Source organism: Battus philenor, unplaced genomic scaffold (assembly GCF_028537555.1).
Source record: "Battus philenor isolate CCGP_79_NKW_IND1 unplaced genomic scaffold, ilBatPhil1.0.hap1 SCAF_17, whole genome shotgun sequence".
Classification (NCBI taxonomy): Eukaryota; Metazoa; Arthropoda; class Insecta; order Lepidoptera; family Papilionidae; genus Battus; species Battus philenor.
Genome location: NW_027181679.1, coordinates 533,819 through 554,327, shown reverse-complemented (window position 1 = coordinate 554,327; position 20,509 = coordinate 533,819). Strand labels below are relative to the sequence as shown.

General features: G+C 37.6%; 1 protein-coding gene across 9 annotated transcripts in view; it reads right to left on the bottom strand.

The window, feature by feature from the left end:
• The window catches only part of hth (homothorax), a 375,595-nt gene that overhangs the window by 178,216 nt on the left and 176,870 nt on the right, over positions 1-20,509 (bottom strand). For 5 of the 9 annotated variants that reach the window (XM_068762761.1, XM_068762765.1, XM_068762762.1 and 2 more), the window contains one exon: positions 1,672-1,770. In XM_068762761.1, coding sequence (XP_068618862.1) covers positions 1,672-1,770 — 99 coding nt within the window. The remainder of the gene's footprint in view (positions 1-1,671; positions 1,771-20,509) is intronic. The other 4 variants (XM_068762764.1, XM_068762768.1, XM_068762767.1 and 1 more) reach the window with 1 other exon arrangement.

Genomic DNA, 20,509 nt, shown 5'->3' with positions numbered 1-20,509 from the left:
TTAGCCGCGTGATTAATGATAACGAGCCGGTTTAATTTACTGATACGAGAGGAAACGGGTCAAACGGTACGCGCCGGTCCCGCGACGGCGGCGCTGACCGAGCGGTAATGGAGCCTCAATTGTCGCCCGACTGGTGTCATGTGTATAAATAAAGGCGTGCAAGCGCCAAAATCGGACATATTAACTAAGACACCATTTTAGTCACCGCTTAAGATTTACAAAATGGCGTCGTACACGCTTAAAACATTATCTATTTAGAATAAATATAAAGAGAATGTAAAAAACAACATTTTTTATAACAAGCATAAAAGTTTATATGAGTAATTTAAATCAGGAAATCTATAGAAACCGTACAAAACATTTGTAATAAAAGATAATTTAGAAAATAATAAGTTCAAAAACAAATCAGTCGTCTAATTTCATCGCGTCGTTAAAGATAAGTCTGTCAGCGGGAATTTGATTTTCGAAACAATTCCGTGCAGCGCTTAGCGATTTATTTAGTTTTTATATTTAATCTGTGAACGAAATCACATGGCGCGAAATTTTGTTAACCTTTTCACGTTTTTTTGTCAAATTAAAAAGCATATTAAGCTCGAGTTTAAAATATTATGACATTGTTTAATTGTAATTATTTTATAGATCTTAAAACATTTAAAATTTTAATTATGAAATATTTAAGTGTTAATTTGTTATGGCCGATTGCATATTCATTTCATTTAATTAGTTATTTATGTCGGAGATAAGAGTGTAGATAGATTTATTGCATCAAATATATAATTAGCCGGCGCCGAGCTATCTATCAAATATCGTTTAGCGACGGTAAATGTAACATTAATTATAAATCTACAGATGTAATGCCTTTTAAATTATAAATATCGTTTTATGCCATAAACTATGCCTGTTAACACAATAGTTAACACATATGCGTTCATTTCTGTCTCTATTTTTGCTAAATACTTTAAACAACAATGCCACGAGACATATAATTACAATTAAAAACACAGTATGACATATATCTCACGTTAATTTTTTTTTACAAATTTTACAACTTTGTCTTGATACGAGGCAAATTTATTTCCTGGTGAGTTTCGTATATATGCATAACAACGTTTCTCTCTATTCTTTAAATATTCAGTTCAGTTATTTCTATACTCACAACCAATAAACTTCGTTTTTTTTTTCTAAATTGAAATTAAAAGTAAAAAAATCTTATTAATCTGTGCAAATTATTATTATTTTAAACGAAGCTTGAATAACTTTCGATATTCTGTGGTCTGTGTTATCTTTTTTCGTCATTGACAAATAATTTTTGGCCGTCGCCATTATCGGCTTTAGATGTGATAAAACACTGAAGGCATTTACAACTAGAACTTTTTTACATTGTAAGCAAGGGAAATCACAAGGGTTTTAAGTAGCACCGATACGTTAGTTGATATATAGATGACGTTTAAAGTAAGTTGTTATAATAAACAAAACGTATTAGTTTTTCAAATATTTGTGAGCTGAAGCCTGAAGTACTGGGACCATATTTAAATACTATAATTAATAGTAAAATATTTTGATCGGTTTTAATTTTCTTGTGTTTTTTGTGTAGTTGTGCTGCTTCATCTGGTAATCCAATACTCCTGACTCCGGCATATCAGAGAGTATATAATTTGAGGGTATATTTACCTGGGTACTCACCCGGGCTGCCCAGGAATACTGAGGAGTAAACTCGCCGCGCCACATCGGGCGGGGAGGACCATTCGCGCCGTGATGGGCACCACTTTCCTGGAATAAAAAGAATGAGTTCAATAAACGGGCTGATGATGACCAGGTCAATCCATTCAGTTATAGACGGTCTCTACAAGAGTATGGGCCTCTTCCAAGGATCACTGCAATAACTGGTCTGATCATTAATTATTAGGTCAGTACATCTAGTGGGGGGTATATTCCCGTCGTGTATACCGGCTCCTGGTCTCCACTTGGGAATATTTAGACCTCAAAGTCTGTCAACCACTACATATGAGCAGTTCTTCCAGCTACGTCGATGACCTTGGTTGTTATACGGATCTGGACATTTCTGACTCGATATTGTAGCGAATCTAACATAGCCCTAGTGAACGTAACTACTAATACGACATCACACTTATTATTTACGTAACAAATATTTTTAAAAAACTTACACAAAGCACTTGTTAATAGATAATGACTTTGGGATAACCTTTTAAGGTAATATTATATTATTTTATAATTAAGATCTATATTCCACAGACAAGCGTCTGTGCCTTTTTTATTTTTACTTTTAATATTTGTAATTTTTAGACATATTTTTGCATGCTACAGTGTTTGAGTAAAGAAGTAGATTTCTTAATCTATTTTAACTACGCCCTAACAATGTCCAGTTTTCAAGAAAACGTTTCGTGCGACCACTTCCTCGTCCCTACTCCATGTTGGCATCCTCAGGTTGTACGCTTTCGCCACATCGATAAATCTTGCGATCGCATCTTGAGTCTCGTCCGTGCAGTACACGCACGTGTGTGACATGATATTGCTACCGCATGATGGACACTGCTATACAGCCCGAGGGTGTCTGTTGTTGGACGGACAACGATGACCACCTCGCTCCCGTCCCTCGGCCTCGTGGATTCTTATCTCAGGGTTATATTTATACTATCATAAGTTACTATATAAGTTGATATCGTATGTAATATATTTGAATAAAATTCTTTTTTAAACTAACATTTGTTTCCTAATTTTCGTTTCAATCTCCATTTTTCTCTAGAACTAAATGTTAACTTTGTTCCATCAATGCGACGCATAGTATTTTAAAATATCAATCAAGAAATTTTTCTTCTTCTTTTACAAATTAAAAACACTTCATTTGTTAAGATTATATAAATAAAATTTACAATTAAATCATAGTAAATTAGAAAGCCATGTTCACATTGATCAGTTGATGCAAGTCCTTCGGTAAGTACGGACGTGTATTTTGGCAATTTTAAAAATTAATACATCACTTATCACTGACAAAGATGTGTCACTTTACCCACTCTATAGTATGATGATAGAAATGACGGCAGTATTTTAGGCAGATTGATACGAAAGCTATTTTATCTTAAAATTAATACTGTATGCTGTTGTTACGCAGCAGTTAAATATATGTTAATTACATCGCTTATGCAATCAGAAGCCGGTCTTAACTAGGAAATGAATTAACGCCTGTAAGCAACGGAAGACACATAACTCAATTCCGATAGATAAACGCGAGCTGGTTTCATGTTATATTTTGACAGTTTTAAAATAATTATACGCTCTATTTAGTGTAGACGAACTTAACAAAGTCGACTGTCATTCTTGTGGATGGAAGTCTTACGCAGCTCTTACTGATCCATGGTCATCTCACCTTAAAGCCAAAATGGTCATCTGTTTTGCGCGTATATAACTCGCCCGTTGTCTCATCTGCCGGTCCGTGGAGTTAACTCCTGAATATAAAATCTTCAGCTTTCTTTCCTGCGCACTATGTGGCAGATGTATGTACAAGTTCAGGGTAGGTACAGTTGGTAATTCTAATATTTTCGTTATTCTTCATTCTTGATTGCCGACACCGGGAGTAATACTCGAGGGGCTCGCAGGGGATGGCGGAGAGCGCGGGGGCGGTGTGCCGCAGAAGTAAAAAGCCATCACAAACGCTACTAATGTGCTCCGAGCCAACACATGTGACGTTTTTTCATTCCGCCCCGATCGCGAGAGAAAAAAAAAACACTCCTGCATTAAGCCCTACCCGCCTATCTAATGGATTCGTCCAACTCTCCCAGGACCGCGGCGTCATTACGCAAAAAAACACCCGACGAAAAATACAAGAAACGCTCGACACGGAAAAAATTCTCAGGGGGGGACGGCGGGGCGCTCGCGGAGGGGAGAGCCGATATCATACGCCATTAGCGATTTACTTTACTTTTTTAACGACGTCATACTCCGGTGCAGCGACCTGCTTCTACCCTGCCGCCCAATTACTTCATGAAATATCCTTCAGACAAGTATTTTTGGCACCTTTATATATATATATAGGACATAAACTTATCTTAGGGAAACACTACTCTAAACGTAAGATATGTATACCATTACAATCCTGTCAATATAACAGTTTCAGTCGAGGCTGCCATGTCAACCTTCGAGCTTAGATGAGCTCTTGCCCCTCATCATAATGTCAGATAGATAGCCTGCTGCAAGGCATAAGCCAGTCTTAGAGAGCGTCACAATGACCGACAACCACCAAATAGTGGGCACAATTTATATAAGGACAATATGGATGTAATGCGACAATATTAAAGATATGTTTAATGATAATACGTACATACAATGAATTGCTAAAGTCTTGTATTGATACAGGCGTCGTACCGGTTTTATAGGAAATTATTTTAAATTGAGACAGGTCTAGCAATGCACGTATTATGAATAAAATAGTGATGATGATTGCATTAAAGGATTTTGTGAAAATGATCAACAAACGAAACCTGAATATCGTAATCTTGTTAGGACAGATGGCATTTAGAACATTATTCCGCTATGGAAATAAAATAAATAAAAAGAATGAAGAATATGGTTTATTCATAGAGTTCCTTTTAAGAAATTCGCACAATCATCCGCCACGACCTTACCCCGAAAATAAAGAGCCCTTGACCCGGCGCATTATCTCTTATCGCCGTCGCGATTGCCAATTTGCGCTCCGCCCGCCTCGCGAAAGAAATTGCGGCGTCGGTAAAAAAAAAAGTCGAAAATCACCCCATCGCCGCCGCCGAGCGCGCGTTAACGCCATAAACAAATACTAAGAATCTTGTAACCGAAATAAGGCGGCACTCTAAATAAGAATTAAAGCAGAATTGCCGAGGTGCGATCCCCCGGCGCGGCCGTATTCATAAGCCGAAAAATTGTAATAACCCGCGCGAGCGTCGCGAGGGGAGACCAGGGAACTGGCTGAACGCGCCGCTACGTGACGTCACGCCGCCAGGCCCATTACGTAATAGCATCGCACGCACGTCCAGCATGACCTGGCGCCGCTAATAGCCTGGCCGCGAGTCCTACTCCCATCACTGGCATCACAGCCCAAGAATACAAGCTTCACGATAAAACATTCATCGTTATTCATATAGGTATATACACGCACCTTAGATTCGGCAATTATTTAACGACTATAGTAAGTTAAATAGTAAGCTAACGTCATCGACGTAACTTGAAGAGTTGCTCATTGGAAGTGGCAATGGGCGGGCACTGCGCTCGTGTAAAAGACGGCTATTTGGACCAAAAGTTTCTAGACCAAACACTAGGCAGACCGACGACAATAAATGGAAGTTATTTGTAAAATTGTTCAGTTAGTCAATTCTAACTCTTCATTTTTAATAACTAACTTTTAAGATTTGATTTGTAATTATCGATTTATTTATAAATGAAATTATTAAAAACAGAAATTGGATTCGTTGTGATACGAATCTGACCAATTACGAACAAACGGACAGTGGCGTGCTTTTCGGATTTTGATTACGGAATCGTATTTCTTTTTGTTCTCCACTAAAGAATTAAATGCAAGTGTTGCGTCGGAAATGTGATTTGATAGCCATCGGGAGATCCGACCCTTAATAACAGAGATTAAAACGCCAAAGAATTAGATACCGTCGGCTATGTTTAAAAATCGGCAATTATTTCAACTCAATTATCGGTTTTAACTATTGTTTCTACTATTCCCCTCACTACGGACTGTTTGGTACACAATGCAGGTATGTTTTCGGATATACATAAAATCACATTGTTACGTTTAAATTGATAATTGGTTTATGTTTGAATCGGATGTGAATCTAAATTTAAGTAAAATTCACTCGCGTTTGATTATTTCGTATTTATTGTTTCAATTTCGTGATAAATATGTATTCTTTCAGATATAGAGAAGCCAATACAGGATCGAATCAAGTTGTACTACAGTGAAAGGTTATTTAGAATTTTTATTATAACACATGCTAGATTTTGTCCACCGTTCTAGAGTTGTAACAACTCTATAGATTCCACAATATGTTTACCCGCTATGGTTTGAACTTGCTAGTTATTTGTAATGACTTTATACAGGATAATGATGTAAAACCTTTAAGGAAGTGAATGTATAGCCTATTTATCAGTAAAGTTTTTACACATTTTATTCACTCTATATATTATATCACACTGAAAAAATTTCCTTTTTTTTACCTAAGGAATCCGAAAAGACAATAACTTTCGGCAGTACTAAATCTACAAGAACATAAATAAAAAAAATAACTAATTTTAATAAATAGTAAGCCAAATTTTGAAAACGCTATTTCTCTACTATATTCACATTACGATATTTTTTTTTCTGAAACCATTGATTTTTGAATAGAGTGTGCAATATATTAATGTTCTGAAAATGATCTATAAATTCACTCCTGTAAAACTGTTACATCTATTTTCTATCACCCATATAACTTTAAAATGTAATATTAGTATGATATATGATTATTTCTGTTATTGGCTCTCTGAATAGAAATAAGTGGAAACAGTTCTGAATAAGAATGAGGTTGCTGAAATTATTGCCGATATCGCAATAATATTAAGAAATTAGCATATAGCATATTAAGTTGGTGTTATATAGCGCAGCTATACTGCTGCGAATAAAAAGGATTTTTGATTTCTTTTACTGCTCACATTGTATTAAATAAAAAAAGGGTGTAGGCGTTCTATACAAACATTGCTTAAAACTTTTTTGACGTAGTGTTTGTAAGTAAAATGTACAAACAAAGCTCCTTCTGTATACAAAGTTATTTGTTTAAATCATAATACGTTGTTACTTGACAGATAGGAAAAGGTTGGTGCCGTCAGAACGATCAAAATTAAAAGAAACTAAATAAATAACGCGGCCGAAAGAATTTTTGGAATTAAATAAAAAGACAAAAGCGGGCCGAGGCACCAGGCGCGCAGCACCTGCCGGGGGTTACCTGGAGCATGCACCCGAAACATAATGGGACGCCCGAAGATGTCCCTCTTCTCACGATAAATCACCCGCCTTTCTCTGCAGCGAGACACCCCGTGTTTTATGTGGCCCTGGTGAGCTCCGGCTGTCGCGAGCTTTTTTCCTACATTTTATTGTATTCGTTTTGTAAGCCAATTCGAGCGAGCTCCAGAAAAATTACTTTTGTTTTGTGAAAACTACGAAATCGTTATAAATTTTGATCGTGAGAAACCCATATTAGATATAATAATGTCTCTACAGATATACATAAACTCGCGACGGACAGAAACATGAAGTATATATAACAACTAACAAATAGATATAGTTAAATATAGTAATTTATTCGCTTCAATTCTAATTCTATCTGTTTTCACATTAAAAAGAAACGCCAAAGAAATTCATTAGTTATAACTGATACAAACTGAATACGGATAAGCAAAACCGGGAACTCTACATCGCTAATCACAACTAAAATTCATTTTCGTGTAGTATAAGCAGACATCACACCAAATTACTCAACGCCATCCACAAAACAAAAGAGCATACATCCTATCGACAAGACGGTGACAAATCATCGACAAATAGCGTGCTAAATCGATTTTAGCATTTACACATCACTATCGGCACGTCACTACGAAAATGGCGGCAATAAATTTAAGCTTTCGAATGATACATAAATTAATGTCGATTTACGTAAAATGTTTAAGACGGCGCGGGAGATTTCAATTCAAAAATAATAATAACATTACAACACAAGTTTAAACACAGACAATTACAATAGCATCCTCTGTACAAGCTATCTCTTTGTTTTGTACACAAATTGCATCTCGAACATTGGAAGGATTTTAATGCAAGTTGATATACGACCCGACATGTAAAAACTTAACACATGTTTCATCAAAACTCACGAACAAACCGTGATGCTGCATTCGTAACCATAAATCTTTATAATGAGGTGATAAATATTATCCTTCGCTTCGAACAGATGATATTTTGACGTTTGATATTGAGATTAGTTTAAAACTTTGTGATATTAGACCACGGACGTCCGTACAACCCACAGCATCTATATAGACAGTATAACAATGTAAATAAAACTTAATCTCCGAATACGCTATTGTTTATATCGCCAACACGACACAGGGCAGGTTTTTAAGAAGAGAATGACATCTTTCAACTTTATATTAATCTGTGAGAGTTCTAAACGCGTCCAGATTCGAGGTGAGCCCAAAACTGACTGAGCCTGGTGTAATTTTTTGTGAGCATTTAAAGAAAGAGGTTTAATAATCAAAAAATACAATTCTCGTCTTTCCGTTTTGTTTTACTTATATATGAGAGTAGTGTTTGTCTCTACTCTTTTTCATTTCAGCTGATGGACGCCCACTGCAGAGCATAGACCTTCCCAAAGATCGGCACGATCACCTCTCCTGCGTGGTCCTGAATGCGGGCGGGCACATTCAGCGATCTTCACTATGTCGTCCGCATCCCTAGTGGAGAACGCCATGCCTCGTCTACCGGCTCATGGTCATGGCTACTCGAATACCTATCAGATCCAATAGCCATCAGCTGCCAAGGCGATATGCCCCGCCCGCTGCCATTTCATACGAGCAATTCTTCGAGCTCCGTCGGAGATCTTGGCTCTTTCTGATTCTATCTATTATATATACATAATTCTAAGCGATTTCTTTTTTAAAAAATAGAGTACCCGTAATGGAAGGTTGTTGAATATTCGAGCCCTGCTGAGTTCTAAACGAGCAATTTAATAGCAAAATAAAAAAAAACAACTACTGTTTCCGTGACCGGCGAAAATTATAAAAAGCCGAGGAAGTTTCGGGTGAACTTCGTGAACAGCGCTCTTCATGAGGTTAATTCTTTTACTCCAACTTCAATTACAGCCGGCCATGAAAACTGAAGTAATAAAAAATGCATTTTTAAACACGCTCGCCAAGGAGCCCCGCTAATTGCCCCCGCCCATGGCTGGGCGGACTGCCCGCCCTATGTGCCTTCGCGGGGTGTCGATTAGTGCCTTTGTTCCTCGCCGGCTCGTGACGCTTATGCTCTTTTGGAGCTGTACCGTCGATTCGGTAGACTTGGGATCGTCATAAGAAAATCGCTGTCCGTCAAAGGAAAAGCTATCGTGTTGTGTGCAGGATAGAGCGGGTTGTCGCGCGGGCGACGCGGGGGTCGATGCCTTGCCCGTAGGGGAGGTTACCTAGGTACTTCGCCCGTAGGTACGCAGCGCCTGATCGATAATGTGTACCTAATAAACGTTTAGTTTTCGTCCGCGGCGCGGCTCTGGAGCGGCTGCGCGATCGACGACTTCCAATTTAAACGTTTCCTACTTAATAAATTCTTACTTTTTTATCTGTTACCATTCGCACCAAAAACAACTGTCTATGTCTAAGCCATTGTTATTCATTCATCGTCTAGTCAATTTCGCTTGCCTTTCTTATACTTAACACCAGGTCCGTGTTCGGACAAAATATCGACAGACAATATCAAACGCTAGAAGAGCCGCTTTACTGTCACATCGGTCTTTTATATATCGAGCACCTGCCTGTTTCGATACCGAAATTGACAGGCAAATCTTCAGCATAAGTTACATCTCTGTATCTTTCGATCAATTTAAATAGTTTTAATGATTCCTGAAGATTTCTATAATTTATGGTCACCATATTATCATAAATACATAACTATACAACATTTTTGTCGTGGTGTATCTATCCATAGCTTCGAGATTCTTTGACCGATGGCTGATATTTATTTTAACATATTTGCCTTCGAGAATCGTCTAGAAAAGACATTTAGAAATGAATCATCGTGAATTTATAAACTATTTCGTATTTATTCGAATTTTTAAACGTGTCAATGACACAAGTTCGGACGAATATTCAAATCGTGCGAGAGATTTGCATTTAAATGACTAAATACTATTTGTTAATGTATCTATTTATATTACAGTGTCATATAAGTGCCAAGGACGATAAATCGTTCTTCGGAGTGTTCTAACGATCTATACAAAATGGGTTGCTGGTTGCTTGCAATTAGTTCTTTTATAAATCTAAAGATGAGGTAATGGAATGGAAATGGAATATAATAATAACATAACGTGTTATTTTAAAAATCTTTAACATTAAGCCATTCATATAGTGTATCCGTGGAAGATTCTTGAAGCATCTCGACTGCTGTACGAGTACATTTGAATTTTGGTTTTAAATTTTCTAACTGGCCATTCACTGTTTGTCTACTGACATTTGCAGAATCAGTGGAACTTAAGAGGCAGAGTGAAGAAGGTGCCTTCAACCTCGTTCATATAACCATCATCACACCTGCAATAGTACATGAAGGAAAGAATTAGTTCGTAGATTGAGAAGTTGGAGCTCTATGAAGGCTAAAGATTTTGGCTTGGAATGTTGGTAGCGTTTAGCACTATCATACAGTGTAATAGATGTAAAAGCTATAAGAGGGTGAATATATAGTTTGTTTACTCTCGGTGTAATTTATATTATATAAAAAATAATGGTAATATAGCAAAAAATCGTTATCAGAATTGAGAATATAGCATATTAAAATTGTATATGATCTGTCTCTGTAAACAACTCAAATTGTTTTAATCTGTGGCATTCCAATAAAATTAAAAAAAATAAATGTCAAATATTTCATAGTATTTTGGCTGACTAATCGTTGACGCCTTTGCTTTTACACCAATTTTTAGGTATAAATGTCGTAAATTATAAGAATAAATGATTTTTTAATCAATTGAATGACAACGTGTAAACAAATTAAAACTGTCAACGTTTATTTTAAAAACACTGTTATCTTAATTAACGTGCGATCACGACGGAGTGACGGATCGCTGCGAATGTACTTACAAATCAGGAAGTTTGCAACGACATGTCCGCAAGTTTTATAACAAGATATATTCATATATAACACAACACGTCTTGTTGGGCACTAACTAATTTAAAGTAAAGAATAATTAATTTTATATTTTAACGTTAATTAAAAACTTGTATGTTAAAATATAAACATTCAACGCGAGACTGTTTGACGTCCGACAGCTTTTTGTCGAACCCGGAACGCTATTCATTATTCGTTGACAGCTCGCGTTTTTCAAAGCCCCACTTTTGACAGTCGCCTGAGCGATATGACAGGTGTCAGATGCGACCTTGACACTGACGCACCGACGTCATCGATCATACAGACGGTCACACATGCGGGTCAAACGCCGGGTCACTGGCTCGTCCGCGCTGACACTTTTTAGGTCATCTAACAGCTACATATAGTAATAGCTACATGTCCTGAACATAATACTGTTATACCACTGCACATATTTCAATTCGAAAGATGTACCTCTTCAAATCATCTCGGTGATCGCTTCTATAATCATAATCATTTTAGTCGCAGGTCAATCACAGCTGGACATATATCTACAAAGAGATGCCCAACGTCAGAGGAATTAGACGTAAGATCATGAGTTCGATTCTCGGGATACAACCTTATATTATTCACACTTTGTACATTCATTATATAGGGTTCCAGAAGATGGGCAGAAGCGCTCTCTGTGTACTATAATACCACATTGCGATCGCCAACCCGCTAGCCAAGTGTGGCGATATATGGTATCTCTCCTTATGGTGTCGTTTATTCCCATCTATTGGCCGATCTCCCCATGGTGTCTATTGCCATAAATTTGTCGAAATAATAGACTACATAGATTCCTAACAATACTAGCTGTGGCAGCTCATTCCAGCGTCCTTGACGACCTTAAGGAAATTGGCTGTCTACATTACCGGTGGACTTCTTGCCAGTCTGTGGTCTTCTCTAATGACGTACTTTACTCTAAATAAACCTACGAGGATATAACCCATGCGCTTATCTGATAAAAACAAACAGCAAACTCATTAGAATTTTCTTTTCTTTTATCACTTTCATAAGTCTTTAATATAGTTTTTAAAACTATATTAATACTTGCTTTATAAGATTATTGCAACCATTACGTTTATTTAGAGCTTATATAAGTTTTAGCAAAAAGACGGTATACTTCATAGAACTTTCTAATGCTATTCATCATAGACCAAGAAATTTATTGCTTAGTGCCGCGAATCTCCTTGAGAAGGCGGTTCAAACAAATAAATATTCTTACTGTGGTCTCACAATACATTTATGACAATATTTTGTACAAATGCATAAAAATAGGCGACGTCTAAGTGTATTTACAAGGCACCGTGAAAAACTGAATGCACCAAAGTTCATCTGCAAAAGTCTCTAATTAATTTTTATAAATTCGCAAATATTATTGGACTACCATTTGCAAAATTCAAAGTACATATTAAAAATAAATTGACGAAAAGGCTTGTTGTACATTGCGGAAGGTTTTAAAATTATACGTACTAAGTATATTCGATTTGTGGTGAGCGCTTTTAGCCTTTCTGGCTTTTATAGCTTTGACGGTATTTAGCCTGAAAAGCAAGTAGATATTCTTCTTCTATTTTTCAGTCGATGGACGCACGCTGCATATAAGCCTCTCCCAAAGATCTTCACGATGACCGGCCCTGCGTTGCCCGCAACCAGCGACTTCTAGCTATTTCTAGCATACTAGCCTTTCTAGCTAATTCGTCAGTACACTTAGTGGGGAGCATACCCTCGCCACGTCTACCGTCTTCTTCGAGCTACGTCGGAGGTCTTGGTTCTTCTGCAGATCGCATTCCTGATACGATCTTGCAGCGAAACTCCGAGCACAGCCCTCTCCTTAGCTCTCTGGGCGGCTTTGAGCCTTGCTATGACGCCCCTCTTAAGTGACCAGGTCCCGGATCCGTATATCATCACCGATATTAATTAATATATAATACATAAATATATTAAGTTGATTATAATTAGTTAATACAATACGTCAGCCGTCAGATATGACGCAGGTTATTTTTTAATTTATTAGACACTGACGTAAGCATTTTGACACGAAAGGAAAAAAATAAGGCGATATAAAAAAACATTAGCATTTCCTCATGTAAAAAAAATATAAAGTACGCATAAATTCAAATGCCTATCCCAAGATTATCACGGAACGCAATAAAACGGCAGAAATATGCCCGGGACCTGGATTGTGCCAGTCACCGGTTGGCGGGACCGTCGCGGGGTCTACATCACCTGCACGAATTAGAACTCTACATCTGTAAACTCAAGGTTGCATATCAACTGTCAGCGCGTCGGGGGTGAGCCGTTTCGTATCGAGGGGTTTGAATAAACGCGGAAGGTTTGAGGAAATATGATTACTCATGCCGACGTCGGGAAAAAAAAATCACGAGGCGGTCTGCCGCGGTGTCTTCGGAGCCTCCCATATCATTACGCGCGGTCAATGCTCTTTGCTAAACGACGCTAAATAAACCGAAAGGGACGTCTTGGGAACGGCTTGTTGATTTTAATGTGCCGTAACGCGGATATCGTCCTATAAACAATACGAGACCTATGTACATACCTCTGCAATCACTTTTTACAGTCTAATACTAGCAACTAGTATGTTACAAAACTCACCGGGTTAAAAACCTCCTGTATATAAGACAAATTCAATTGCTGTTCTATTTTTAAAAATTGTAGCACTGTGCTACATGCCTTTCAAATTGATAATTAGCAATCAAAGTATTATGTGTACCTCAAATACGTTAACTTAAATAAGTGAAAAAAGCACGTGAATTCGTATGAAATATTATTAATAATATAAAGCCTTATTTATTGTTAGAAACTTAACAATTTTATTATTATTATTATGTAAGAAGAGGTACCAGGAATGCAGACGTATTCGCAACATCCAAATTACCAGGCTAGTATAGACACAAGACGTTACAATATGAAAGCAATTAGCGCGGCTCGCTCGAGACACCGGCGTCTGGCGCTGGCAGGCGCGGCGGGGCGTCGCGACTCCTCCGCCGTCCTGCTACCCTGGTACTTAGCAATCGATATTGTACCAAATATATATTTTACACGGAAGCTGTGTTTGACACATGTGCTTCGTTGGTTCCGTTAAACATATTTTGGATAATTTTAGTATCATACACATATTATATTTATAATATATAATAACGATGTTATTTTTTAATTATGCAAATCTTACTTAAAAAAAACTTTCTACCCATGACTTCAATACCAGAAACTTCTAATTACCTTCTCGTTTGAAAGTAAACTCACAGAGACTGTTAGTGGATCTCTTTTGCAAGGCGCTCTTGATGGATTAGATGCCTACATTTGCTACAAAAAGTTTTGTGCTCGTTGTGACATGGCTCCAGTACTGAGACTTACACACTAGCTTCAATTTAGAGTTACAGAGTCCATTTAGAGAGAGATAATGACGGCAGATCTGTAACAGCATCGAGAGTTCCATTTTTCCTTTCGCAGACAAGAGACAGGTCAAAAGGATGTGTATGTGGCCAAAGGCAGGGCATCAAAGCCGTGACGTCACGATACAATCGACGTAATAACGATAAACATGGCTGTTGTCGAAAACCAGAACAATGTAACGAAAGCCGGCAAGTTGCCGAACGGCCGGGCCTTATTTAGCCGCCGCTCAAAACTTGCCGAGCGACGGGCGCGCGCGGGGTCGAGGCGCGGCGGCGGCGGGACCGAGGGGGGGCGACCCTCGGTAACTAAATTTTGAACTGTCACGTAGATTAATGATGGTAGGCCCGTGCGATACGCGCTAATGCCTGTCGATTAGTATGGATACGACAAGTGTTGAAATAGCGCCTTTGTATTTTTGTTCGAGATGTTGAATTTTGTAAATAATCGACATAGACTATTCTTTATTTTTGAAACGTGTAAAGAAAACCGTTAACAATACTACCTGTATCATTATTTGGCTTTTGTAATCACTACCATATAGACAGAAAGACGCCCACTATAGGTTTCAAAATTCACTACGATGGCCGATCTTGCGCTGCTATCCTATATATGTCTATATGCCATCGGACTATTAAAACCTTCAAAAACTCATCGTTTTCTATTTGCCTTTCTTTTTTGGACTGGTCTATTTATGCAGCCCAATTGGCTTTAGTAGGTTTCGGTTTGAAGCAGCATAGTACATAGTACGCCTGCCAGGGGAAAGGGAACACAGGTTGCTACATACTTTTTTTCTATTTTCCTTTAAACAGATCCAGATGTTTGTTATCTAAAAATTGCAACATATCACTTAATAATGTAAGCGTTTCTTTCGTTGTCGTGTGACTTTTACAATCGTCGCCCATGAATGAACGCGTCACTGTTAATGAAGTGCGGTGTGTTTGTAAAGAAATTTATAACATTATGCATAAATACTTTCACGTAAGGTTAATTGAGTCGGGTAGTTGTAACTTAAAACATCTAATGTTTATTACAAATGCGTTAGAGCTTACAAAACAGTCACTTCATTATATTGTGTGTGTGTGTGTTTTTTTTATTAATTGAATGTATTTATTGCGTGAACCAAACTTCGAGATTTTTAAATTGAGCTAGGCACTGAAATAACCCGAAATTCGTATCAATAAGATCAAAACTTGTAATTTTATTAAACATTATATAGAGATGTCAAATAATAATTGGCGTTAAAACATCTCTATAGATTCAACATTCTGAACCTGCTAGTAGTCAATGTATAAAAGAAATTATGTTCCCTGTTTTAATGCCTATTTCAAATAATTTTGTTTTCATTTTGTTACATGTCAGCAGGGTGCAATTAACTGGTAATTATTAAGATCATGAATAAACTGGCGATATCTCTCTTAAACATTCCAAACATAATCGTCCATGTGAGCATCAAATTTATGTATCAACAATTTAATTTTAGCGTTAAATATGTATTATTATAAATTAACATAAATAAAAATAGGTCATGTCCACGTTCTGCCAACGAACGTGCGTCGGTGCGAGGGTACAGAATGGATTTCGGAAATCGATTGCCTCCAAAAATATTTACGGGGCCCACGTGCGAGCGCCGCACCCGGCCGACGCCACGCACACTAATTTTAACCACCCTCGCTGCCACAGTTGCCATGTTGCCACAACGCTGAACTGTCGCCAGGTCGTCTGCCACAGTTGCCATCATCATCACTATCATATAAACTAATCTGATATCACTACTTATTCAGTGACTTCAACAAATTATTTCTAAAGATTCCAAAACCTCAATCCGGTCCATTTATACACCGTGATTAGTTATAGATGTAAAAGCTTTCTTGGCAGGTGAAAGTTTTAAGGCTTTACACTTAGTTCCAAAAAGCTCTCTACAGAGTGGTGGAGCACTGAAGGTGCTTACCTTAAACCTTATTCCAATGATTCAACTCGAGGACTGCTTAAGGATTTCGGAACCACAGCATTATGGAACAGTTATAATTAAAAAGGACACGAGATGCGGGTAGCGCAAGACCGATAATCGTGGCGAAGTTTGGGGGAGCCCTATGCCTTGCAGTCGGCGTCTGTCGGCTGACTTCACGATGACGATGTTTATAAATCCACTCTGGGCAAGGTTACATTTACATTTGAATAGTAACATGATGTACCTGCACAAGTGTTTAAATGAACGTGGATAATAATTTGCATACATGTAAATAATAAAGCTGCGTTCACATTTATCAATCGTACTAACGGAAACGACGAGTGTATATATTTTAAAACTTGGTTTATAGTAATGTCGTAGTAGAAGGTACAGTTGAAGCCGATGTAATTGGATCATACATCGTTGAATTATGTAAGAGTCATGTGCTGGGCATATGCCGGCGACTGGAGCGCAAACCGAGTACCGCAGATGGTGGCGCGCTTAGCAAACAATGCTGACTTTTTGTTCGTCTCGTCTTCGACCAAAATATACTTCCAGCCTCTGCCGAAGATCGCCGAACCACGCGCACACGGTGTGCCTATTTGAAATGTTAAATAGCCCCGTGAAGACGTATAGACAATAGCGAGAAGGCCCATATGGAAATCGATCTGTAATATTTTAGCATATAATCAAAAAATCGCCGGACCCGGTCACTTGTCACACGACGGCCGGTGTTGCCATTAGATAAATAATCGAAATTACAAACAGACCCCGACCTCAGTCAACTCGGATAAAAACACAACAGCTATAATATAAATTATGAAATACATTACGCTCCGGCCGAGCTGTAAACGTCATGCCGATCAGCTGATCAAATATATTGCGACTATAAAAAGTGAAAACGCAACTACTCCGCCACGTGACCGCCGTCCCTTTCCTACTTACGACGAAGCGGCAAGCACGAGGGAGACAGGGCGAAAGCAAGTCGCGCCGTCGCGTAAAATGATATATTAATGTCAGCTGCGTTTAGGACCTCGCGAGTCTACAAAATAATAGATGGTCACAAATAAATTACCCGGCGAGTGCATTTCTGTACGAAATTCGGGCGGCCGTCGACCTCGACCGTGGCGCGTAAATCAACATCGTGCGTCCCGCGCGGGTCGCCATCTTGAATTTTGCGCGCGAATTTTCAATCTTCTCTCCGCTTACATGTTTCTGAACGTTTGACAGCTAAGATCTAGAGCTCGCCAATGCCATTGTCGAGGTGTTGAATGTTAAAGTAAATCCCCTCTGAAATTCTTTTCGATTTCTCTACGCTCCGACATTTGTTATGGCGCTGTAACGTCGCAAATTTATACCGTTATTATTTATGTCGCACTAATTTCAGTCAGTTAAAATGTGTTACGTTTAAATCATTGTTGATGTGCAGGAGTGACGCGTCGGGAGCTTCATTCATAAGCAAAAGAGTCATAGAGACATTAGCGTCTTTAACAGACGACAGCGCGCTGGCCACAGATAAAACAACCGACCGCACAACTACACATTATCTGTGCAGATTATCTACAAGTGAACGATTGTTATTGTGACGTGATACGATCTTTATGTACATTGAAACTCTTATTAAAATTATTTAGCGACGGGGTGTTTTATTTAACTATTTCATTCGTTTTATAAAATATTTACAGAGCTGAGATACTTAAATTGATTTTTAGTTCATAGATTCTTTAATTATAAAATATTCAATCATCGACATATATTTTAGCCTATACTTGCATCTAGGGACTTCCCGGAAACTTGACAATTTCGACGGTCACGACGTGTTACCAGCTTGTGGTCACGCTGCTAATTCAGACGAGCAATTCTTCGTCTACAAACTACGTCTTTGGCCCAGGCTTGCAAAAGTACAATTCGCAATGAGCATAAGTAGCAAAGTCGTCAATGGAGTTGAGTTGTATTGTGTAATTAGCAATTATTCTCGCTAGATATATATCGGTGACATTCTATCGCTCACGGGGCGGACGGTACGCTGCCAAATCATTAATCATATTTGGGGTTCCGCGCTATCGCACTGCTTGGAGGTATGTCAACATATTATTGTTGTATGTACTTTTTTAGGTTACCTGAAATAGAATTTACGTTGACACTGATGTACGTAATAAGTACTGTGATTAATATGCTTTTGAATAAACGTATATAGAATGGAAAATCACTGATATATTTTATCATTTTAGCTGTAAGACGTCCACTGTTGGACATAGGCGTAATAGATTTCCAATAAGATCAGGAAATATGTTACATTTAAATTTTATACCTCATTTGTTAATTCATCTCGTAAAGTTTATACACCTTTTTCGAACCATCCTGTATATAATATCCACTTACTGAAATATGTTACGTTATTTGATTTTTTTTATTGGAATGCCAATTAATTTTAACATATAACTATCCGAATTTTTAGGTATAGGTATATGTGAGCTAAACATTCAGCCCTATAAAGACTTTTCTACCTAAAACCAATCAGCCTGTATACAAAGTAACCGAAATATGAGATCTAAACCCTCCAATCTCGATAACTGGTTTGCGGGCAGAAACGCAATCAGCAGGAAAGGAACAAAGCTCATTATAGATGTAATTAATATTATGTTCCGATACGGCACGAGCAAATCGACCCTCGAACATGCTGTAACACGATTTGAAAGTTTAAAAATGGCGGGACGCCGTCTTGCTTCATTGTACGTTGTAAGAAAGAGATGTCATCGAAACTAACAGAAGTTTACGACCGTACATAACTCGAATGCAGGTCAATCGGAATGTCCGGCGATCGAATCGTGCATTCTGTGTCCATCAGTGGGACTACGACTGGGCGATTACAAATAACGTTAATTATTGATTTTCGATATGTAAATCCGATGTCATTGACATTGTATCTGAACTCGTCGTGTAACCTCTTTTTTTATTAATAATGGATCGTCGACAATCTATGTGCTATATGCCACAGATAATTAAGTCTCTTAGTTATTTAAATATTATTCAAACTATTTATTAGTTATATAACTATTACAAATTATTTATTGTTAACTATAATTTCCTGCAGACTTTATATTGTCAAAAGTTATTGGGCTTGTCGCATTCTATTAGATAACATAGTTTATTTTTTTAGCGTTTCTAAAAAAAGCTAATGACTCTTTTAAAGCTTTTAAACATATAACTAGTTACTACATTTTAAATAGTATTGGTTGCAATCTAGAACATAATTTGTTATGATATATTAAACGTAATTGATTTTAAAGTCGTCTTGGCCAACTGATTTTACAAGACCACTTAATAACTATTAACCTAAAAGATATATTCGCCATATTTATTAGTGGACGCGGACGAGCGAGTGTGTTCCCGTGTCGATCATATTGTTTGCGTTTAATTTATTTAATGCGTCGCGTTCGGCGACAAATGAACGCAACGGTTTGCGCGCCAACCTCGTTTCCCGCCAAATTTTGACATTGAAATGAATAAGCCATTTCGATGGCGCAAATGAATATTGAGAGGTTATAAATAACAGTTTGTGAATAGTTTACAAATAATATGTGCATAAACGCTTTTACTCTTGATTAATATTTCTTTTAGCGTAGACAGATATGCTTTATCAATTTAAACTGGGTAATAACTGTTGCTTCATTATGCTATTTTTAGCATATTTATTTCATATTATCGATTAATTTTCATTTTTTAATAGGATATTTATTTAATTTTAAAAATAACGTTATTCTCACCGCTACAATTTTAAAAGAAAATAAAATTAAGCTATTAACGAAAGATATAGCAGCGTTATCGAAACGAACAATTGAATAACGTTATTAAAATGTAATAGCTTCTGAAGTTATGTTCGATAGGGTAACCATGAGTTAAAAAGAAGAACTGACTCCGTGAACTTTGAAATTTTACACCACAATGTTAATTACACTAAAGGTGATTTTCGATTACACGCCAACGATTCAATAAATGAAGGACCAATATCCCGCGGCATCAGCACTGGACTATCGCCTGTATGTGTTACACGATATGGATTATTTTTGAGCGTAGCTGATCGAAGTCAGCGGAGAGCTAATAAATTAACATGCTTTAATGACCTAATCAAAGTTTACGACCCGAGTCGAATCCCCGACTCCTAGTGTTTGACGATTGACTCATTTTGCGTTGGAAACAAAAAAAAAACGGAGAAAGAAAAAGGAGCTCCGAGGATC